Below are 23709 nucleotides of genomic sequence, written 5' to 3'. Positions count from 1 at the left end.
CACATTTGCATTGGCAGCACAGCACCCACACAAGAATTTTGTGCACACCTTCTTCTGTTGGCCACCATTTCCTCTGAATTATTCCCTGAAGCCTTACTGCATGTCTTAAAAAAAAAAAAAAAAACAGTAGATGCTAAAACATAACAATCCACTGCTACATCCACTAGTTCCTCTGAATCCCTTTTATTTTTTTTAAAAAAAGAAGTAGGTATGTTTCTAGCCTTTTCATCATGGAGATAAAAAGGAAAGTGTTATCTTTGCAAAGAAAGCAGCCAGAGGCTTACTTTTAAATGAAAACTGAAGTAGCCCTCCATTGGTAGGGGGCCCTGGCAGTTGCTATCAGCTGAGGCAAGGAAAATGGAAGAAACTGGGCAAGATCTTCAAAATTGCACACCTTACCACCAATGTAGTGTTAAAACGCTATCAACTATGGTGTCTTCAGAATGATTGTATAAAACCAGATTTGAGAAAGATCACAGAGCAAAGCAGAGGAATACTGGAAAAGTGGATGACATTGCATGGATGCTCCAAAACAACCTCAATCAAGTTTGGATACCAAAATGGAACAAAATTTGCATGTGGAAGCCACCTTTACTGTAAAGAGACTGTATGCCTAATATTTCAGCTGCTCCTGCTTGTGCACAATCAGGCAAGTTGCTTCACAATTGTCATTTTTACTTTTGTTTATGAGCAATGACTCACTTGGTCACTCAAAAGGATTCATCTCAACTTTGAAATAGCCTCCCTTTTTCAACCAGACACAAGCTTTGTCCATTACATCTACTGAGTTTGCTGTAAGATCAGTTAAACAGTATTACTCTGCAAATAATAAAATATCCCCAAACCACCACTGTACAGAGAAAATTCAAGACTTCTGGATGCAGGGACTACAATTCAAGCAACCACATGGAGGTTAGCAATTAGCAACCAACTACTTTTCTAGCACCTCGCTGCATATGTTCTTCTTCATGTGCTTATGGTTACTGGAACTGTGTATGCAGTAGAGACAGTATGTTAAACTGCCCTCAAGCCTCTTCTTTTCTTTGCCTCTGTTTTCCTTCCCTCTGTAGATTCCAGAATAAGAATTTGAAACATAATTTCATTTATTTAAATGTGCTGATGGTTTAGTTATTTTAGCATTTCAATGGATTATTTTATGTACTGTTTCTGAGCACAATTCAAAGTGCTAATGCTTAACTTTAGAGTGCTACAACTGACTTGAGACTGATGTACCCAAAGACTGCATCATCCTGTACTGTCTAGCTCAAACCCTGTTTTCTGTACAGTGGCAACCAGAGACAGAACCTTGTCAGTGGTGGCACTCCAACCTGGAATGCTGTCTTTCTAGAGGTTCATCTGATGCCTAATTTGTTGAAATTCAGGTGTCAGGTCAAAACATACTTTTTGCCCAATCATTTAATTAATTACCAATATTTATATCCCACCTTTCTGCCCAATCAGGGCCACCAAGGCTGAGACATCCTACCTTTCAGTTGGTCATTTCAATACTCTATAGATTTTACAACCTGTATTCCCACCTCACCCATCACATCCAAGTGTTCAAATCCCACTTACTGCCATGTAAGGTCGACATCCAGCATCTCTCGTTTTGGCAATGGAGTCTACAAGTTGTCCGCTGATGCCAAAATCACAGAGTTTGATATTTCCATTTCTGTCCAGAAGAATATTGGAAGGTTTAATATCTGCAAGGGATGTGGACAAAGTGCTTCAGTTTCAAATCTGCAGAAGGCTATACAGCAAGAGACACAAAATCAGAACTGAAGATAATGTATATGCTAAAACCACTTCCTTATTTAAGAATGCAATTATACACTTTGCAGTAGCTACCCTTAAGGTGCAAAACACCACTTGTATAATTGAGGGATAGTTCCAAAACAAGTCATTGTGGTTAGACTACACATCTCTTTCAGAAGAAATCGAACAGGAATTGCACTTACCTGTAACCTTTGTTCATCGAGTGGTTGTCTGTGGAGGCACACATGAGGGGACTGTGTTTCCGCAGGCCTGCCACCAGGAGGAGCCAGCGAGCTTATAAGAAAATTCTAGTATTCCAAGAGTGCTAGCTTCCTCCTCACACACAGTGAGCTACCCGCCCAAAAGTCACGTGACATGGGAGGAACCACCACTCTTCCCTCAGTTCTCCACCAGCCGCCACCAGGTAGTGCAAGACACCCACAGCAGGAAAGGAGGGAGGGATGTGTGCCTGCACAGAAAACCACTCGATGAATAAAGATTACAGGTAAGTGCAACCCGTTTTCATCTTGTTTTCATTTCGTGTTTTCTGTGCAGTCCCACATGGGAGATTAGCAAGTTCACCTACTTCAGAGGTGGGCGTGGGATGTCTCAGCGAAACATTATTTACAGTACTGCTTTTCCCACTGACATATCACTCCAAGAATTCATGTCCACCATGTAACGTTATATGAAGGTGGACAGAGACAAGCAGGGTGCTGTTCGGCAAATGTTGAGAAAAGGGAGATCTGAAACAAATGCTGCAGATGACGCCTGAGCCTGTGTAGAGCGTGTTGAGCCTGTTACAAGATATCAGGCATCTGCACCAGAATAAGCCAGCATTATGGCTGAACAAATCCATCTAGATATCATTTGAGCAGAAGCACCATGCCCTTGGTGGTGTCTTCTAAAGCAACAAAGAGGTGTCTTACAAAGCTCCTTTGTTCTGTCTAGATAAAATAAGGAGCGCTCTCTGCACCTCTAGGGTGTGTACTGTTTTCTGCTCTTGGTTGAGAGCATAGAGTAGTAAGTTCACCACTCTCATGGCTGATACAATGGTTACAAGGAAAGCAACCTTGGATGAGAGAAAAAACAATTCATAGAAGGCAATTGGTTCAAGCAGTTCATGCACCATTTTTGCAAAATTAGTAATCAGGTTCACTGAGGGACTGGCAATACAGGAAGTGGATCTAAAGTACTGAGACCCCTTATGAAATGTTTTGAATCAGGGAATGCAAAAAACAAACAAAACAAAGAACAGCTGTACCTCGAACGTGCTTGTGAGAGGTTGAAATAGCTGCTAAATACACCATAAAGGAAGCATTAGGTAGCCCTTTTTTTGATATTGAGAAGGTCAAATATGTGAAAAATGTCACAGAGCTTAGGATATATACTGTCCGAAGTCACCTAACTCCAGACTGTTCCCACCTGCCCTATAAGAATGTCTGGCAGGACCACCAGTACCCTCCCAGGAAGTGGTCTGAGGGTCAAATTAACTACGCTGCCACTCTCAGGGAGGGAACGGACAGGTGAGGACCAAAATGGTATCTGGGAAACACAGTGATGTGCTCCCATGAGGAACCATGGTTTTTGTGGCCAGAAAAAAGTCACCAGAAAGACCATCGTTTTGGCCCTGCAAGGTTTGGCTACCACCTTGTTGTAGCAGACTGGGAGAAAGAATGCATAAAAACAGACAGCCCTTCCAGGTTATCTGGAAGGCCTCCGCTAGGGAATGCTCTCAGACTGCTGGTTTTGAGCAAAAAACATAGGGTCTTTGGTGCTAAAAGGTCTATTTGGTGAAGACCTCACTGTCAGAACACCAGTTGTAGGCAGCAGTCTAAAGGAGGCCATTAATGGGCGGTGGCAAAAATCCTGCTTGGCATGTCTGCCTATCGATTCAGGTTACATGCTATGAGAATGGTACTGAGTTGTACATTGCTGGTGATTGCTCAATGCCAAAGGAGATTTGCTTCTCAGTAGAGGAAGTAGCAGTCTACTGTGGTATTGTCAGTGTGCAGGAAGAGAGAGAGAGAAAACTCTCTTCACTATATGGCGCTCCAACATTTTAATGTGTACACTGGACTCCTTATGGGATCACAGACCCTGGGCGGTAGTGTCAGCACAATCTGCAGCCCATCCTTTCAAGGATTTGCCAGCGAAGGTGTGAATGTCATGGTGTCAACCTCTAAAATCAACACCTGTCATGAGATTGGACATGTCAGACCACCAAGTTAGAGATGTCAGCATAGATCTAGGGATGGAAAGCTGACAATGTTATGCGTGTGGGTGGAAACTCTAAGGAACCAGTTTGGAGTGGTCTCATATAGTCTAGTTTTAAAGCTGACACAGCAGTCTCAATCCAGCACCTTACTACAGTCTCTCAGCACTGGTAGTATTGCTGCGTTGAAAATTCAGAAGTGATTAGCAAATATGCTCTTGGAAGAAATCCTAAGCAGTTCAAAGAATTCTATGCTTCTTTGAAGGCTTTGCAGGACCTCTGCTATGCATAGGCATCCCTCAAGACAGGGAGAGACTATACACATCTGTCAATGCAGGTGAGATATTGCTACTGACCTGCATCTTGACTAAAAACCCTGTGAGGTAGAAATAAACCCAGAAGGTAAAACTGAGTAGTCACAGTTCTGGCCAGCCAGGGTAAACCTTAAAAAACTCCCTGCAGACTTTGTGTACAGAAATATAGATATATGTCTCCTTAAAATCTGGCACAGCAGCAGTTGTGGTACAGAAGCCAGATAACATCTTGTAAGGCTAGCCAGAATCTGATTAACTTATGCAGGTCAAGAAGAGGCTGTTTCCTCCATAAGTCCTGGGAATGTAGCTGTATCATGAACTATTGCACCCTTCTTAAGGATGGAATGAGTCTAGGGGGAAACAATGTCAGTTGAAGATAGGAGAGCAGGTAACTCAGAAAATACAAGCTCCTAACCAGTTGAATGAAGCAAGAAGGGTCATTACCCCTGCCCAGCATTGTCCATACAGGACCTACTTCCTGGCCCATTTCCCTCTGGAAACATGCCACCATTAGTAGCAGGGTAAGAAGGTCTACCTGATCCCTGGAAAGATTGTAATCCATTTTTTTCCATAAAAACAAGGAAAGAGCATGTTAACGTACAGAATCAATCTTCTATCATATGTGATGGTCCTGGAGTCCATGGCCCTGGTATGGCTGGCAGTCACATGGTGAGCAGCATTTATCTGATGCTTGCCAAAGCGTACTCCATCCTCTACTAGTACGTTTGCCAGGATTTACTTATCCTGAGGTGCTTCTGTCATGTAGGGGAGCATCTTCTGGCACAGGAGTCTATTATGGAGATCCATCAAAGCAGTGAAACTGACAACTGTCAATCCCATGGCACCGAGGAAAAGCTGATCTCTTTTGACCTCCATGTCTAATATTCACTTCTCCCTATATTAGGAGAACTACAGGCCCTTCGGTAAAATAAATTCAGATAAAAAGAACTGGTTGTAGGGTGGTGAAACAGAAACCCACAGTCAGAGGCACTGACACTTTAAAGAGTCTCTTGGCTTCCACCTGAAGGTGAAGTAGAAGCTGGTTGGTGTCATGCTGCGAGCATCACCTTCCAGAATGCCCTAAGTAATGAAAGGGCTACTGGAAGTAAATAAGGCTTGCATGAGTGGATCCGTGCTGTTAGGTTCTAAAGTTGTAAACTGTAGCTTTAATGCTTTAGCCGTTCATAAAATCTGGACTGCCAACTGGAGAAGGGGCTAGTCATCTTCTATGGAACTGCCAGGCGATGAAGCCAAGGCCAAATCAGAACTGCATCGGCACCAGGATGATCAGTGCCCTGATCCCTCATGATGTCCCCATGGAACAGAGAGCGACATGAGGCGACAGCACCATCTTTGAATGGGAGAGCATGTGCAAGCAGAAGTGTCATCAGTTAACACACCCTGCAGGTGCTCTACTATCTTCATGGTGCTCCACCAGTTCCCCATCTGATAATAAGGGCACTCTGTGAGGCACCAGTTGGGAACAGAGTACTCATTCTGAACCACGTCTTAGTGTGGATGGAACACACAGGGGTTGGCGCCAAGGCGGTGCATGACCTGTGGTTCCAGAGTGACAGTTGGAACCAGTTAATGATGGCATGTGATTGACTTGTGGTTCCAACAGGGATTGGTGCTGAGGCAGTGAATTATCTGTGGTTTCAGAGTAACAGTTGGAACCAGCTAATGGTGCCACATGGTGCCAAGGCAACGGTGATTGACCTGTGGTTCCGACAGGAAATGGTGCCAAGACAGTGAATGACCTGTAGTTTCATAGCAACAGTTGGAGCCAACTAATGGTGCCACATGGTACCAAGGCGATAGTGATTGACCTGTGGTTCCAACAGGGATTGGCGCCGAGGCAGTGAATGACCTGTGGTTCCAGAGTGACAGTTGGAACCAGCTAATGGTGCCACACGGTGCCAAGGCGACGGTGATTAATCTGTGGTTCTGACAGGGATTGGTGCCAAAGCAGTGGTTCCAAAGCGATGGTTGGAACCGGGTGAGGATGTCACATAGCGCTGAGGCAACAGTGATTGATGACACCACACAGCTGCTGAAAACATCAGCCAACCAAGGGTCTCTTGTGGTGGGGAAGGCGGGGAGCACTGTACACAGTCACAGGATTTTTCCTTCCCTTTCAATCTCTTTATGCTGGAGGTTTAGAGCCCACCCTGGATGCCGAAGCATCAACTGATTTAGGGGCTTGTATTGCTGACTGATGTAGTCTGAGAGCGGCATACATATGGAACGCTGACAGAAATTTGTGTTTGCATCATCCCCCTTTTAGTATATGTTCTGCCAAGGCGAACACCCATTCTCTTTTACTCCAGGAGTGCCTTCTGAGGTATTAGTTGCCATCAGAGCCAGCCCCCACAGGGGAGCTATCACCTGAGCCCTGGAAGTTATTCCAGTACATGTTTGGTCTGAGGAGCCAAGGCAGAGAAACACAATGGATAGTCATCAATTTTTTTGCCATCTTCACCTCACATTCATAACAGCATTTCAATAAAGGCATGTTAAAATGGTAGCATCTGAGGTAAATCCTCTCACAAAGAGAACAGCTTCCTTTCTCTGTGGCGGCAAAAAGAGAACGGAGGGAAGAGTGCTGGCTCCATCCACATCACGTGACTTTTGGGCAGAGAGGAGGAAGCGAGCACTCTTGGAATACTAGAATTTTCTTATAAGCTCGCTGGCTCCTCCTGGTGGCAGCCTGCGGAAACGCAGTCCCCCGTGTGTGCCTGCACAGAAACCACGAAGATGAGCCCACATTTTTAATAATTCCCAAAGGGTTGTGTTAATTGGCCCCTAATTCCAATGCCTCTAGTCTAGAGAAATGAAATCAGATGGAACCAGTCAAGCATGTGGAAATAATCATACGGAATATTCAAAATAGCTTAATCACAAAGACATATTGGATAATATACGGTCATTTTTATGCTACTGGTTCTTAGAAAATACTGGACAAATAATCTGATACAAAAACTAGTGCATGAAAATAGGCAAACCATGAACAGCATGACAGGTCCTGGATCCCACTCAATGGGATATAAAATAGCCATCTGGAATTCTTTAAAAAGCACACATTGATTCAATTGAGGGGCTACTTAAATATCTGCATCAGTATGGCCAAACTACCCAGAATAATGGGAAAGACAGAAGGTCAGAAGAGCTAAAAGGAGGGATGAGGCAAAGACTGCCTGTTAGATGAGTTACCATAAAATCTGTATTTTAAAAATACATGGAATGCTCACAAGCATCTTTAAATGGGATCTTGGAAACTGGCAGAGAAAATAAATTTCAGCAAAATACTGGGAAATCAACATATTTATCCTTTCAAAAAATCTAGCCAACAATACTAAGCATACTTTATAGACAGCAATACCACTGAACAAAATGGAAATTTTTAGTCAACATGCTTAGCATGAACCATAATAACATGGCGTTAAGTAGGGGGTATTTTGCATAAAATACGTGTTTCATTATCTGAGGAAGCTCATACATTGAGAGTAGGACAAAAAAGCCTATAGTTATTTCTTGCAGAAAGGACAAACCAGATAGGCCTACCTCTGTGAATGATTTTCAAGTTCTCTTTTAAGTGGTTTAGTGCTTTCACAGTCTAGGAGAGAAGGAAAAGTCTTTATGCAGGTGAAAAATGCAATTATAACATAATTCCTGTCATTACACAATCCCGCAAATGTGAACAGAGATATATCAGATTATGAAACATAAATGTGAAAGTCTTTCAAACATTTAATAGCAACAGCATACTACAGTGCAGTGAATACAAACTGCAATAGAAAGATGAATCTTCTGATGACAACTTGGGAATGTGTGGGGTTGGAAAGGGAGTAAAGCAGTATTCTGCCAGGGAGATAAAACTCAACCCTGTATTCAAACTACACCTATCCTCTTATTTTTGCCTGCTGTGAAGGAATCATAGGGCTGCCAGCCCCTTACTACATGACTGAAACTAAAACAAAAATGAATATTTTGACACTTTAAAGACTAACATGTTTTTCATGCCGCAAACATTTGTGTGCTAGAGCACTTCATCAGATACATCTGGGCTCTAACTTACAAAAGCCTCACAAAATGCAACTGTTAATCTATAAGGTGTCGTGAATGATTTAAAATGTCCCCACCTCCTGTGACCTGATTGAAGATGGCCGGGAAAGACTAGGAGAAAAACTACCAAATTATACCCTAGAGGGCCAATGAAGCAATGCATTTTTTTTCTTTAGAGGTGGGAAATGAGCAAAAGCTTCACTAAGTTTTAAAAAGTTTTTTTTCCCTTTCTGGGCAGGCGGTGGGGGCGGTGCGGTCAGTTCAATCGCTTTCCAGATGTACCTCAGTTCACCTTCATACAAATGCTAATAGATCTAACAGGAGAGATAATGAGAAGGCCAAGCTTCTCCCCTTCCCCAAGCAGGAAACAGATATTTGGAGGAATTAATATTAGAGAGACTTCAGGAAGGAAATTTCTGGAAACTTCAGGAAAAACTTCTCTGATTTGGCCTGGTCAGTGGGAGAGGAAAAGAGAGGATATAAAACTCAGGAGAGCAAGGAGGAAGGTCTCTTTGGTGTGGAATCCATTAGAGCAAGCAGAATTCTGAACTGAGGTCTGGAGGAGGCAGCAATTGACCATGTGCCGGTCTGAGAAGCTGAAGAAAACTTCTAGCTAATGACACCCTGTAGAGATCTGTAACTTCCTAAGCTAAGGACCCTGTCCTATAGTTTAACATCTGACAGGGCATGTATAGAGAGAGGGCCAGAGGAATTGCGTTTTATCCTTTTATTTTGAAACCCATGCTCAGTCTGGTGCTGTGGTAAAAGTATGCGTGTGAACATTTTCTTTTTTAGTAAATACTGTATAACTTTTGATGGTGGTAGTGATTCTTTGTACCACAATGACTTCCACTATATTGGACATGCTATTTTAAACAGGGGTGCCAGAGGGAAGGAAGGTAGTTGAACAAGTGGCTGTTCCTCCAAGGGCACCCAAGGCCATAAACTATCCCCGTGGTGACCAGATGCTGGGCAGCAGAAGACACAGAGGCAAAGCCTCAGAACTTGGAAGGGAAGCTGGGAGTCCTGACTAAGGAGGGGCATGAACTGGACAAATGGAGATTCAAGATGTCTCATGAACCACGAACCTCCATGAATCTTCCCACTGAATGAACCAGTTAATGAGTCTGTGGTGTGCAGTAGTATGGCCCTGCCACAGGCTAGAGACACCAAACTCACAGCAAGTCTCCAGTTGACTCTCTTCTACATGCCCACCAAGTTTGGTGAGGATTGGGGGGCAAGTTACAGCCCCTGAAAGCAGGTTCCCCCAGGAAAGTAATCTCTAGGGAAATCACAGTCACAGGTTCAGCAGAGTGTCAAACAGCCCCTTCCAAGCTAGAGGCATTGGACTCGCAACACACCACCCTGGGATGCCCCTCTACCTGCCCTCCACATTTGGTGAGGACTGGCTGTGGGGTGGGGAGTACTTCCTGCCTCCTCAATGCAGACATTGTTACTGAAAATCGGCAATCCTTCCCTTCAGGGTTGGAATGTAATCAACCACTTGCCTCCACCTGCTGACAGGGTTTTGGGGTGGGGGAGTGGTCTGCCACACTCCTCCTTGGGCCTAAGAGGTAGTCACTCACCTGCCACAGCATTATAGAGATGGATTCTGAGGATGGCCAGCCCTTCCCTGCAGGCTTGGGAAGCAGTCACTTGCCTGCCTCCCCCTGGTGACAGGGCCTTGGAGTGTGGTGTGGCCCACCACACTCACCCTTGGGCCTGGAAGGTGGTTACCTGCCCACCAAAGTGTTGTGTGTATATATATACATATGAATATATGAAGCTGCCTTATACTGAATCAGACCCTTGGTCCATCAAAGTCAGTATTGTCTTCTCAGACTGGCAGCAGCTCTCCAGGGTCTCAAGCTGAGGATTTTCATGCCTACTTGCCTGGACCCTTTTTGGAGATGCCAGGGATTGAACCTGGGACCTTCTGCTTACCAAGCAGATGCTCTACCACTGAGCCACCGTCCCACCGTCGTTGTTGATGGGGAAACCTTGGGTAGAGTCAAGCAAGCTTGCTTGTATGGGTGTATGTTTGATGAGGTAGAGGTTTATATAGGTTCACAAGGTGGGTGTTGTGCTATGCAGATCTTAGTTCATGAGGTAGACAGAAAGCCTGAAGAGGTGTGGGGGGGGGGGGGGAACGGCCACAACCAGAATCCATGTAGCTCCTGGAACAGCAGTGGCTAAACGTTAATGTCCAGAATCCATCTCCCCAATGGGTGGGCGAGTGAATGGAAGAGCAGCCTTTGGGCTGAAAGGAGACACACCAGGTCCAAAACATAGCCTTGGGAAAAGAGTGGCTGGCAATCCCCAGAAACCATCTCCCTAACAGAGTGGGCTAGTAAGTGTCAGAGTGGCCCTTTTGATGTAGCCAGTTTGGTGTAGCAGCAAACAGCGCAAACTATAATCTGGGAGAACCAGGTTCGATTCCCCACTCCTCAACATGCAGTTGCTGATCTGACCACTGGTCAGCCACAAGTTCTCTCAGAACTGTTCTCTCAAGAGCAGTTCTTGAAAGAACTTTTTCAGTCCCACCTACCTCATGTCTGTCTGTTGTGGGGAGAGGAAGGGAAAGGAATTGTAAGCCACTTTGAAATTCTGAGGGAACGGTGGGGTATAAATCCAATCTCTTCTTCTTCTGCCAAAAAGAGACCAACCACAGCTAAATCTGAAATGCAGCCCTGGAAAAGAGTGGTGAAACCCAGAAACCATTTCACCAACAGCTTGAGTGAGCAAGTGGCAGTGGCAGACAGGCTCCAGGAACCTGTAACAAAGGTGAGACCAGCTGAATCTCAGACTTAAGCAGTGGCCCCAGAGATGGAATGCTGATCCACAGCTACAATGTCCCAATGAGAGACAAGGGGGTAGGCTGGAGTGCCAATTTTGGGGGGACAAAAATTGTGAGGGGACAGATATCAACTGGGAAGGCTGGAGTGCTGATTCTTTGGGGAAGCAGACAGAAAACTGTAAGACAGATATAGATGAGGAGAAAGAACTGCAAGAATAATCACCGGTGAAATCACACCTTCACACATACAGTGTGTATATGCATTCTATTCAGTGCAATATAATAATAATAAAACTTTTAACGAATATATGCTATATGCAGCCACTCAAAGCTGAAACACAAGGTGTTCTTCTCTCCCCCAAGCAGTCTTGTCACTATTCAATGTTCCACTAGGCAACTGCCTCTATTGAATCAAAGGCTCCTTAGTAAGCTCGAGAGTCATGGAGTAAAAGGACAGGTCCTCTTGTGGATCAAAAACTGGCTAATTAATAGGAAGCAGAGAGTGAGTATAAATGGGCAGTCTTCGCAGTGGAGGACGATAAACAGTGGGGTGCCACAGGGCTCAGTACTGGGTCCCATGCTCTTTAACTTGTTCACAAATGATTTGGAGTTGGGAGTAAGCAGTGAAGTGGCCAAGTTTGCGGATGACACTAAATTGTTCAGGGTGGTGAGAACCAGAGAGGATTGTGAGGCACTCCAAAGGGAGCTGTTGAGGCTGGGTGAGTGGGCGTCAACGTGGCAGATGAGGTTCAATGTGGCCAAGTGCAAAGTAATGCACATTGGGGCCAAGAATCCCAGCTGCAAATACAAGTTGATGGGGTGTGAACTGGCAGAGACTGACCAAGAGAGAGATCTTGGGGTCGTGGTAGATAACTCACTGAAAACGTCAAGACAGTGTGCGACTGCAATAAAAAAGGCCAACGTCATGCTGGGAATTATTAGGAAGGGAACTGAAAACAAATCAGCGAGTATCATAATGCCCCTGTATTAATCGATGGTGCGGTCTCATTTGGAATACTGTGTACAATTCTGGTCACTGCACCTCAAAAAGGATATTACAGCATTGGAAAAAGTGCAGAAAAGGGCAACTAGAATGATTAAAGGTTTGGAACACTTTCCCTGTGAAGAAAGGTTAAAACACTTGGGGCTCTTTAGCTTGGAGAAACGTCGACTGCGGGGTGACATGATAGAGGTTTACAAGATAATGCATGGGATGGAGAAAGCAGAGAAAGAACTACTTTTCTCCATTTCTCACAATACAAGAACTTGTGGGCATTCAATGAAATTGCTGAGCAGTCAGGTTAAAACGAATAGAAGGAAGTACTTCTTCACACAAAGGGTGATTAACATGTGGAATTCACTGCCACAGGAGGTGGTGGCGGCTACAAGCATAGCCAGCTTCAAGAGGGGGTTAGATAAAAATATGCAGCAGAGGTCCATCAGTGGCTATTAGCCATAGTGTGTGTGTGTATATATATATACATATATAGATATATATATTGGCCAGTGTTGGACTGGATGGGCCATTGGCCTGATCCAACATGGCGTATGTTCTTATCAGTTCATAAGTCCTAAGTTGAATCAGTTCATAAGTGATGAGGGCAAAACCTTGTCTCCATCCACAGGCCAAGGGAGGCTAGACTGAGCTCTACAAGGGCCAGAGCCTTCTCGGTGGCAGCACCGACACTGTGGAACATCCTCCTGGAGGCTACACGGGCCCTGCAAGATCTTTCCCAATTCCTCAGGGCATGTAAAACAGAATTATTCCGACTAGCCTATGACATCTGAGTGGGAAAATACTGCCATCTGAGCAAATACTAACTATGAACAATTAGACGTCTCAGGGACTACCAATTGATAGATCAAGTAAGACATCCACTGAAATTAAATCGACCTACTGAAGACAATGTGAACTGCCATGAAAGTTATGATTAGCACCATAGTGATGTATTATGGTTTTAGTTTTGCACTGTTACCAATTTTAATGTAATCTTTGTTAGCAAATGTAATTTTTAGCTGTTTAATGTACTTTTTAGCTGTTGTTAACGGCCCTGAGTCCACTTGTGGAGAGGGTGGGATATAAATTTTAACTTAATAAATAAAAAATAAAATATATTTGTTGAAAATTGTATTATTATATTGCACTGAATAAAACACATGTACACACCGTATGTGTGAAAGGTATTATTTTTCACTGGTGATTATTCTTGCACTTCTTTCTCTCGATATACACTGGTACCTGTCATATATTACTATCTGGATATAGATGGGGAGGCTGGAGTCCGAATGTTAATGAGGGGATGTCAATGCTAAGGAGGAGGTGTTTGCAAATCCCGATGAGGAGGAGTGTGGATCCTCAGTTGAGGAACCCAGCAGTTAACCCATCTGCTTGGCAGGTGGTGTCTGAGACCAACAGACACACATAGAGAATCAAAACCTTAAAAGATACATGTGGATGGGGAGGGGCGGAAGTGCCAATTCTTGGTGGGATAGAAAACATGAGGAAGCAGACATGGATGGGGGGAGGCTGGAAGCTCTGAGTCCTGGGTGTGCAGGAAGCCTGAAGAGGCGGGTGTGTGGAGAAGCTGCCACAGACAAAATCCATCTCCCCAATGGGGTGGGCCAGTGTATGGCAGATAGGCCCTCCAGCTGAAAGGAAGACATGCCAACTCCATGTCCTAAACATAGCCTCAGTAAAGAGCAGCAACACTCAGAGTACATGGTGGGCTAGTGCATGGCAAAACAGCCCTCAAAAAGGAGACCAATTCCAAAACAAACTACAAGCGGTGGCCCCAGAGATGGAGGCATACATGGATGGGGGAAGGCTGGAAACACTACTTCTGAGGGGCCATGAATGATAAGGAGGAGGTGTTTACAAATCCCAATGAGGGGGAGTGTGGGCCCCCAGTGGAGGAACTCAGTGCCTCGGTTACACTTGGCTGTGGCAGATGGACAGGTGGTAGCTCAGAGGCAGAGTCCTGAGTTCACCAGACACCCATGGAAACCCAAAACCTTAAAAAAAAATGTTTGTGCGGTAGAGACCTGAAGTGATGATGCTTGAGGGGAAACAAATCATGAAAAGGCAGATGTGGACTGAGGGACAGAAAGTGACAATTCTTTGGGAGATAGAAATATTAAGGAGAAAGCTATCATTCTTGGGGGGACACAAATCTTGAGGAGGCATACAAGGAAAGCGGGAAGATGGAAGTGGTGATTCTAGAGGCGGCAGAAAACATGAAGAGGCAGACACAGACAGGGGCTAAAAGTTACGGTTCTTGGAGGGACAGAAATCAAGAGGCAGATGTGGACCAAGGGAGGCTGGAAGTGATGATTCTTGGGGGGACAAAAATCTTGAGGAGGCGGCTGTAGACAGGGGGAAGCTGGAAGCAGCAATTCTTGGGGGACAGAAATCATGAAGAGGAAGACATGGATCTTGGGGCTGAAAATGACAATTCTAAGAATCACAGAGTCACAGACTTGGAAGGGGGTCATACAGGCCATATAGTACAAACCCCTGCTCAATGCAGGATCGGCCTAGAGCATCCCTGACAAGTGTTGGTGCTTAAAGACTGCCTGGGAGAGGAAGCTCATCACCTCCTTAGGTCGCTGATTCTACTGCTGAACAACTCTTACTATAAAAAAGTTTTCCCTAATATCCAGCTGGTACCTTCCCACACTTAATTTAAACTTCTTGCGAGTCCTATCCTCTGATGCCCTGTCCTCCTCGAAGTGATAACCTTTCAAATACTTAAAGAGAGCAATCGTGTTCCCCTCAAGCTCCTCTTCTCCAGACTGAACATTCCCAAGTCCCTCAACTTATCCTAATATAGCTTGGTCTCTGGGTCCTTGATTATCCTTGTCACTCTCCTCTGCACCCATTCCATTCTGTCCGCATCCTTTTTGAAGTGAGGCCTTCAGAACTGCACACAATACTTCAGGTGCAGCCTGACCCAATGAAGTGTGCAGTGGGACTACATCTTGCAATTTGAATGTTACGCCTGTGCTGATACACCTCAAGTTTGCATTAGCCTTTTTTGTCATTGCATCACACTGGCTGCTCATATTTAACTTGTGGTCTACCCGTACCCCCAAGATCTTGTTCACATATACTGCTACCCAGAAGTATATCCCCAACCCAGAAGCATCTTGAGGGGACAGAAATCTTTAAGAGATATACACAGACAGGGGGAAGCTAGAAGTGGTGAGTCTTGGGGAACAGAAATCATGAAGAGGAAGATGAGAGGCAGAAAGTGACGATTTGTGGGGGGGACAGAAATCTTGAGGCAGATGTTGATGAGGGACTGAAAGCAACAATTCTTGAGAGATACAACTCTTGAGGAGGCGGACGTGGACATGGGGAGGTTGAAAGCAACAGTTCTTGGGGAGATAGAAATAATGAGGAGGTAGGACAGGGGAGGCTAGAAGCGATGATTCTTGGGCGGACAGAAATCGTGGTGGATGTGGAGAACAGGGGGCTTGGATCTCCAAGGTCCAGTGAGGGGTAGCCCAGCAGGAAGAGGTTGACCTCTTCATCCACCAGGGCTGGGTCCAGGAAGGAGCAGCGGGGGATGAGGATTTCTTCCAGGTAGGAGATCACCCACTCACTTTGGACATGGGGAGGGCAAGAGAGGGGGCTCATCGCCATGCAGGACAGGTCAGGCCAGATGGCCGCCTTGCAACATCAGTACTCCAGGGGACTGGAGTCAGTGGGCTCAGGAGGCTCCCAGTATCCTGCAGAGCTCCTGTCTCTATTGCAGGAGGCTCACGTTATGGAGAGCAATACTGCCTTTTATATGGAGGTCACAAATGCAGGGCATTTTGTACTCCTCCTCCCTGAATAGAGGATGCAACTGGGAAGCCACACCCATCTGCAGCCTCTCCATCAAGGCCTTGGCCTTCAGGAGAAGAGCTGCTCCCTACTCTAATGCGGAGGTCAGTGCCTGGTTCAGCCCCTTGGATCAGAGGGATGGCTTGCCACAGGCTGGCCATATAGCAGCAGAGGACATTGTTGGTGTCCTGGGCTTCAGGACACGCATCATTAGGGAGAGGGTCAGCCACTCATTAAAGCTTATGTTGACCTCCTCTCCCCCCCTGCATGATGAACATCAAGATGATGGTGCTCTTCTGCTCCACCAGACACACAATCATTGTGCAGGTGGAGTTCCAGTGGGTGGGCATGTCCTGTATGAGCTGGTGTTCGAACTTCTCCTCTCTACCTGCCTCTCATGCAACTGATGGGCAGACTTGATGCTGTGTAAAAAGTGGGCAGCTGGGTTCCAGCAGGTCTCCAACAAGGAGCAAATCTCCAGAATGACTGCATCCCAGGTGGGTTTGACTGTGCTCCCCAGCCTGAGAGAATCCCTCACAACCAGGTGCAAGGTGTGTGCCAGGCAGACAATGCCCTTGAGGCGTGCAGCCTTCACCATCTCCAGTATGTTGTCATCAGCGTCCATGACCATGTAGCCATGGACAATGTCACTCACAATCATGGTGGCGACCTTCTTCACCAAGTGGTCTTTGTCTCCATATCTTGGGCATGGAGAAAAACCACTTTGTAACCCAGCAGCAAGACTGCCCCTCCTTCTGTGGGGTCCTGGTCTTGCCCCAGCAGTCTGGAGGTCCTCTGGTCACCACCAATGGGCAGTGTGGGAAAGGTAGCTGTGCTGGTGGCTATAGGTCTTCCATGAAAGTCTGCCCTTGCATTGAGAGCTCTAGAGAGCTTGGCCATGAGCATCTCCATCACAGAGTGGTACATGGAGGGCAAGAATCACCGGCTAAGTGTCCTTTGCAAGGGGATGGAATATCACAGTGCAACCTAGTGCAGCAGACAGTGAAAGGACACATCCTTGATGAAGGACAGTGGTTGACCATCCATTGCAACCATCTCACCGACAAGGCAAATGATTTCTTCTTGAGCTTTCCCCCTAGTCTTTCTGCTTGGCTGCAGCAGCCTCCTTGTGGGAATGACCTCCTGGAGGGTGGGTGGCTTGGAAGGGCTTCCCTTCCCCCACCCCTTCTCCTTGCTGAGACAAAGAGGGCATCTTCTTCCCCCTGCTGGCTGTTACTCATTGTTCTGGTGGCAAGAGACTTGGATGCACCCTTTGCAGGTGGTTAGGGGTTCAAGCCCCTCTGGATCCAGAGATCGCACACTTTGCCACACAGGGGTAATTGAGGATGGTGTGGAAATGCTCTCCAAATATGGCCTGAAAACAGGCACCCAAAATTGGGGCAGGTTGGTGCTGGGCTGGGAGGACTAATGGAGAGATGGACTCAAGGTGAGAGCAGCCCCAAGAAGTTGGGATGCTGAGGGGCTGGATGTTTCCCCCCCCCCCCATTCACCACTGACAGATTCCTCTTCTGCAAATAGTTTTATCAACTGCTCTCATTTTGGCAGTGCTAATAACTCCTCTGCCTCCAATTCCATCCCCAAGAAAACACTTAACAGCAGAGGCTCTGCCTCTGAGCCCCCTGGTGACACCCCAGCACAGCTGAGCACCAGTGGGCAAGCAGGACAGTGGCCCGTGGGATGGGGGGCGGGGTGGACTTCCTCCTCCTGCAATGAACATCCCTGTTCTCCACCCTCATTCTCATGGCACAGGGGGTCTTGACAATTAGGTAGAAGAGGGGCCCTAAGTTGAGAGACCCACTGGCTGAGCCCCTCTGCTGTAACAGATTGTATTTTATTTCATTTCATTTTATTCGATTTATATCCCACCCTCCCCACCGAGGTGGCTCAGAGAGACAGGTGTGGCTCAGAATCCTGAGCCCACCAGACACTTCTGCAGTCAAGGACAGGTTTGCAAAACTCCCACTATTGGGGAGGTTTTGTGTGTTTGTGTCCTCAGTTGAGGAACCCACTGGATGAGTTCCTCTGCCTAGTCACAGCAGAGGGACAGGTGTGGCTCCAGAGCACTAAGCAGGCACCAAACGCACCCAACCCCACTGTTTTCACACTGGGGAATGACTTTCAGTTTCCTTTCTTTTCTTCTCTGCTTCCTACTTCTCTGCCTGTCTTCTGCCAAGTAAAAAGAGCTGTGTGAGATATATTCGAATGAGCAGAATGGGGTCTCTCTTGTTGGCAGCCAGAGCTGCCCATAAAGCTTTGGAGGGCCGCTGTGTTTCCAGGGCTGCAGAAATTCATCCCCTAGTTGCCCTGAAAATTAATCCATCAGCGCCAGCGTGTCTGGCTCACAGGCACCATGAGCCTCACAAACCTCCCTTAAAAACAGGGCAATTCATGGGAGACACAATCTCGCCTCACGAATCACGAATCAGCCAAGTTCATGATGAAATTAGGTTTGCGGTGAGGTTCGCCCCTAGTCCTGACCCTCACAGTGAGTAATTCCAACGAAGTTGAGTTGGTGGTGGTGGTGGGTTACTGGAGAGAAAGACAAGCCTCTCTAGGTGTTAGGAAAGCCTTAAAGGGCAGGGTGGAACGGGGCCTGCAGATGAGAGCAGGCATTTTTCCACCACAACCACCATAAAAAGTCCTCTTCTTTCTTCTGCCTAGCCTAAAGATAAGTCAGACTCGCAATGACCTTTTATCACACTGTCACTCAGAAAGAATTTCCAAGTGACTTGAGTTCTTCCCCTTTCACAGCTCTCGTATCACGATCTGTTGCTATTTAGCACATGCTGAAAGAGAAGGAGCACCAGGACTCGCCAAGGGATTGGTGCATCTACTCTGAAATACAGAGGTCAATCAGAAAATATCTTCCAGCTTCCCAGGGGAAGGTTGGTGTTGGCAGGAGAGGCCAAGCAGCAGAAAGAGAGAAAACACCCAAAGCACACAAAGCTGGGAAAAGAGACAGTACAGCTAACAGTCCCACTCCAAAACTCTTCATCCTCTTTCGGTGTTTTGCAGCTTTGTAATTTGAATCATAAGCAATGAATGAGTGACCTACACCAAGGGCCATACTACCAGATCTGGGTGTGCCGTGTCACGTTCATACTTTAGGATTTTCAAATATTAATAGTCACATTTCTGAGCTTCAGCTACCTAGCCCCACAAATCCTGCATCTCTAACTCTTTCCAGCAAGCCCATACCTGGATTGCGGCAAGCCTACTACTGCAATCAGCCAAGATACAGAACATAAGGGAGTTGTAAACGCCACCTAATTTAATTCAAATGTGCCATTACTGCCATTATGCAGTCCAGGGCTTTTTTTTGTAGGAAAAGTCCAGCAGGTGCTCATTTGCATATTAGGGTGGGGATTGAGGAGGGGAGGGACCTCAGTAGGGTACAATGCCAACCTCCAAATCGGCCATTTCCTCCGGGGGAACTGGAGCTCTCTAAAGGAAAAAATATCCTTTAGCATTACTTATGCCATTTTATAATACTGCTTGCTATGCTTGTTTAGGAATGAATTCTGGATTCAAACCTGGGTCTCTCAACTCCTAGTCCGGCACTCTAAGCACTCACCCACACTGGATGATCTTGGGCTAGGCCTCCTCTTTCTGGCCAACCTACCTCACAGGGTGGTTGTGAGGACCAATTGCAGACCTCACCTTGGGTACCTTAGGGGAAAGACAAGGCAAAAAAATGTTCTATAAAAAAGTGACCCTTGCCATCAATTGCCTTGACAGAAATTAATGGCTGGGGGGGGGGGGTGTCTGTTAGGATGCTAGACCTGCCTGATGTGGCGCTTGAAGTGTGAGACCAGGAGAGCCAGGTTCAAGCCCCCTCTTGAGCCAGGGAAACTGGCTGGTGGAGGGTCTTGGGCCGATGAGCCTACCTCAGGGGAGGAACAGGGAAATGATGGCATGAACTATTGGGGAGGGGGGAGGCAGTGGGAAAGGTCGCTCACTGCCACCAAGCCTTGCACTGCCGGCAGCCCTCCTACTTCCACCCCGCGCCTTCTCACTTGCTGTCACATGTAGAAGCGCTGTACACTTAAGAGTCTCTATGAATATGCGTGTGGGTGCCTCGGCCAGGCTTACCACCCCATGCTGGTCCACCTGTCCCCCCCTAGCGCTGCCCCTCACCTACACGCAAAGCAGTCCTTTAGCAGAGAAGGCATCTTCCCCAGTGACAGGAAGAGCCCGCTGTTCAGCAACTTCAAGGCCGAATAGTCCAGCAGCCCGCAGGTGCCCTCACCGTAGATGATGTGCTCAAAGCAGAGGCCAAGAAGGCCCTGCAGGCACTTGACTGTATCCTGGTTGAACACCTCCTGCAAGCACAGGAAGTCTACATTCGGGGGGGAGGGAGCGATGAGGGGTTCCAGCTTGCGCCGCATGACTTGCAGCACTTCTCCTCTTCTGCCACCTTGGGAGTTAGGGACAGCGAGGGGGCCAGTGGTGGCAATGGCAGGGGGAGGACAAGATGCGCTGCTGTTGTTTGGAGAGGGATGTGGAGCTGGAGGGAGTGGAGCGAGTTGGGTGAGCTGCCGTGGTAGGTGATGGGGGTGGGGGACAGTGCTGGCTTGCCACAAGCAAGGAAGGGAAAGTCCCACGAACACATCAGCAGTTGTGCCTGCTGCCGTGAGGTTTCCCCTGCACTGGGTGGTGTGTGATGGGGTGGATCTTAGAGGAAAGTAATTTAGGAAACATGAGTGGAAGATTCTGGCCAGCCCATGCAGAACTCTGCTCCAGTGGGCTCTGACACAAAAAAAGCCCTGCCGCAGTCACTCCATTAGGTACTGTGGGTTCATTTTAAGGTATTGGCTATCACATACAAAGCCTTTCATGAACTTGGTCTCTCATATCTTTGGGATTGCCTTTCCTCCCCTATGCTCTACCAGGACAACTTTGCTCATTTAAGCAGGGCCATCTGCAGGTGCCACCCTGCAAACAGGCAAAATCAACAATGACCTGTACACATGCATTCTCTCTTGTGGCCACCACCTTATGAATAGCTTGAGTGATGACATTAAGAAGGCTCCCATTCGCCTTGCTTTCTGCAAACTATTCAAGAGGGTTTTTTTTACACAGATAGAGCTTTACTATAGCAAAAATGGTTCAGAAATATGCTTCGGTAAAAGGTTAGGGACTGTGAACTATGGTACTATGTATAGCTCATACTGTCTGTTGTAAGTAAGTTTCTACTATGTAATTTTTGCACTGTTGAATGCATCATGGTGATACTTATGCTTTGCTTCAGCTGTTTCAGATATCTGGTTAGTTCCAGATTTCTGCATCCAAATCCTATGGCACTGTTTACTTAATGTCCCATCTAGAGATGGGCATGAACTGATCCACAGATCATGATTCAGGCACAAATTGGACCGATTTGTGGTTCGTTCCAAACTAGTTCAGCCCTTGGTGACCTGTTTGGTTCATTTTTGTGGTTCATTCAGTTCATTTTTATGGTTCGCTAATTTAATCAGTTTCTAGGCAACGCCGGGGGGTGGACTTCTGGGATCCCTAAAAATACCCACAGAAGTTGTCCATAGCTTGATTAGCAGCTCCAGGAGCCAATCACAGAGCTCCCATTCTGCAGCATGAAGAGAGAAGAGTCAGTTGTTGTAAGAGCTGAACTGAGCTTTTCTGGGGGCACCTGCTTGGGGGGGGGGGGGGTTATAACTTGGACATTCCAAATTCACTCTTTGCCAAATTTGGCAGGTGGGTGGAGGAAAGCCTGCTGAAGAATCCTGGTGAGTTTTACACTTCCCAAACCAAACAAACCATGAACTGGTTCAGGCAACCATACAAATCACAAACCAACACATGCTACCATTTCACCAGTCTATGGGCATCTCAAGTCCCATCTTGTTAATTAGATTGACTTAATCTATAATTTGCTTTGAATCCCAGTGAGAAAGGTGTACTAGTCTATAAGTAACGTACATAAATAAAATAAAAATAAGCACTACTCACTATCTCAATAAGGAAGAGGAAGATACAGCAAGAAAAGGTTTGGAAACCAGAAATTTTGCACCATTGTTTTAAAATAATTTTAACAAAGACTTTCTTAGATTGCAGTATTAGAAGATGCGAGGAAAATATTGATCGGAACTTTTTTTTTAAAAAAAAACTTTATATAAATTCACAAGGGAGGCTATAGTTCTTGCAAAGTCCCTATTTGCATTTTCCATACATGAAAATGGATGGCATGCATAAATTATGAGATGAGCTTCTAATCCCCCCCCCTTTATAGCAGCCTAGGAGAAGCCAATTTTTAAAATCAGCATTTAATTAATGCTCACAATGTAAACGTATCAAAAGTAAAAAAAACAAAACTAAACTAAATCAGCTTTTGTCCAGAACTTAAATAGGAAAGCAAAGCCAGACTGTGCTCAAACAGGTCAGCAATTAAAACAACAGCAACTTACAGCTAAAGTGATTTTGCCTAAAATTTCTTCTGGAATAACGTCATCTAATACACTATATACATATTTGTAAAATTTATCAAACGAGGTAGACATGAGCTCCATACAGATCCAACAGTCACCCTAAAAAAAGAGAAAGAGAGAAAGAGGGGATAGTCTTTATTACTATTAAACTGAAATGCACAATTTGAGAGCTCAGTGTAAGATCTTTTTGGATTATGATGGAAAAAGAGGTCAGACAAAGCAATGTAATTTTCTACCAGTGCAAAAATTCATCTTACTAACAAGGTATAGAAAACATGACATTTTGTATAATGCTGATATACAGGTTTCCTGACAAAACATTGTTTGCACTCTCATCAAATGGCGATTGTTCTAATGAAAAAATTATGTAATACTTGTCTCTTTAGAAATAATTTCTATACCAACAACCTGCCAGCTACTCATGTAAAGCTTACTAGCTTGTAATTTCTTGAACCTTTCTCCTTTTTCCTATAGCCAGGTCTCAGGGTTGTCTTACAAGGGTTGTTAAACAGATTAATTGGTAATAGATCCACTTTTCTTGAAACTCTGCTGTTAAGTTTACCATTAAGCTTATGTAATGAAGCTATAAACACTGGTAGTATTCTTCTATGTGTGTGTATGCTCCACAGCAGTTTTCATATTAGCTGCATTTCTCAGAACTTTAACCATGCTAATTGAGCTGTAATCAAGCAATAAACAGTGGCAGCATTCTTTGTGTGTGTGCTACACAGCTGTTTTCATATTAACTGCATTTCTCAGAACTTAAACAATGGTAGTCAAGCTTCCATGAAGGAGCCATTGCCCAGTTCTCTCAATCCTCTGCAATGTGAATGGATTCTATGGTTCAATGCTCAGTGGGCTTCTTTGTAAAACAGAAGACAGAATGCTTGGAAACTACTGCTATGCATCATCAGAACATAAACCTTTTGACCGTCAATCCAAACAGGTATTTTAAAAAAATGAAGGCTCACTGTAGCTCACAGAATAGCTTAGATCCTGCATAGTGTGAGCAGAACTGCAACAGAAAAAGGGCTACTTTCCCATCTCCTATCTTCTGTGTTGCACAAAATTATAGCCTTGTGAACAACGTCACCAGCAGCATGAGGGTTTGTTTATTGTTATTGTGGTCCTTAGACCAGACATACAAAAGGAAAATATGAACAAAGAAAGCAGCATGAGGGTTGGCGGAAGTCTGCTGTGGGAAGGGGGGAAACTGAAGAGCCTTTCATGAGCTGAAAAAAGTACAGGCTCTAAACCAACATTTCTCCATA

General features: G+C 45.7%; 1 protein-coding gene across 7 annotated transcripts in view; it reads right to left on the bottom strand.

The window, feature by feature from the left end:
* Positions 1–23709, bottom strand: part of MAP2K4 (mitogen-activated protein kinase kinase 4) — a 140033-nt gene that overhangs the window by 17546 nt on the left and 98778 nt on the right. For all 7 annotated transcript variants that reach the window (XM_060253370.1, XM_060253373.1, XM_060253367.1 and 4 more), the window contains 3 exons: positions 22418–22537; positions 7849–7900; positions 1576–1703 (listed from right to left, as the gene is read on the bottom strand). In XM_060253370.1, the coding sequence (XP_060109353.1) occupies positions 1576–1703; positions 7849–7900; positions 22418–22537 (300 nt within the window). The remainder of the gene's footprint in view (positions 1–1575; positions 1704–7848; positions 7901–22417; positions 22538–23709) is intronic.

Source organism: Heteronotia binoei, chromosome 13, assembly GCF_032191835.1.
Source record: "Heteronotia binoei isolate CCM8104 ecotype False Entrance Well chromosome 13, APGP_CSIRO_Hbin_v1, whole genome shotgun sequence".
Lineage (NCBI taxonomy): Eukaryota > Metazoa > Chordata > Lepidosauria > Squamata > Gekkonidae > Heteronotia > Heteronotia binoei.
Note: the sequence above shows the minus strand (reverse complement) of the source record. Positions and strands in the feature narration are given on the sequence as shown.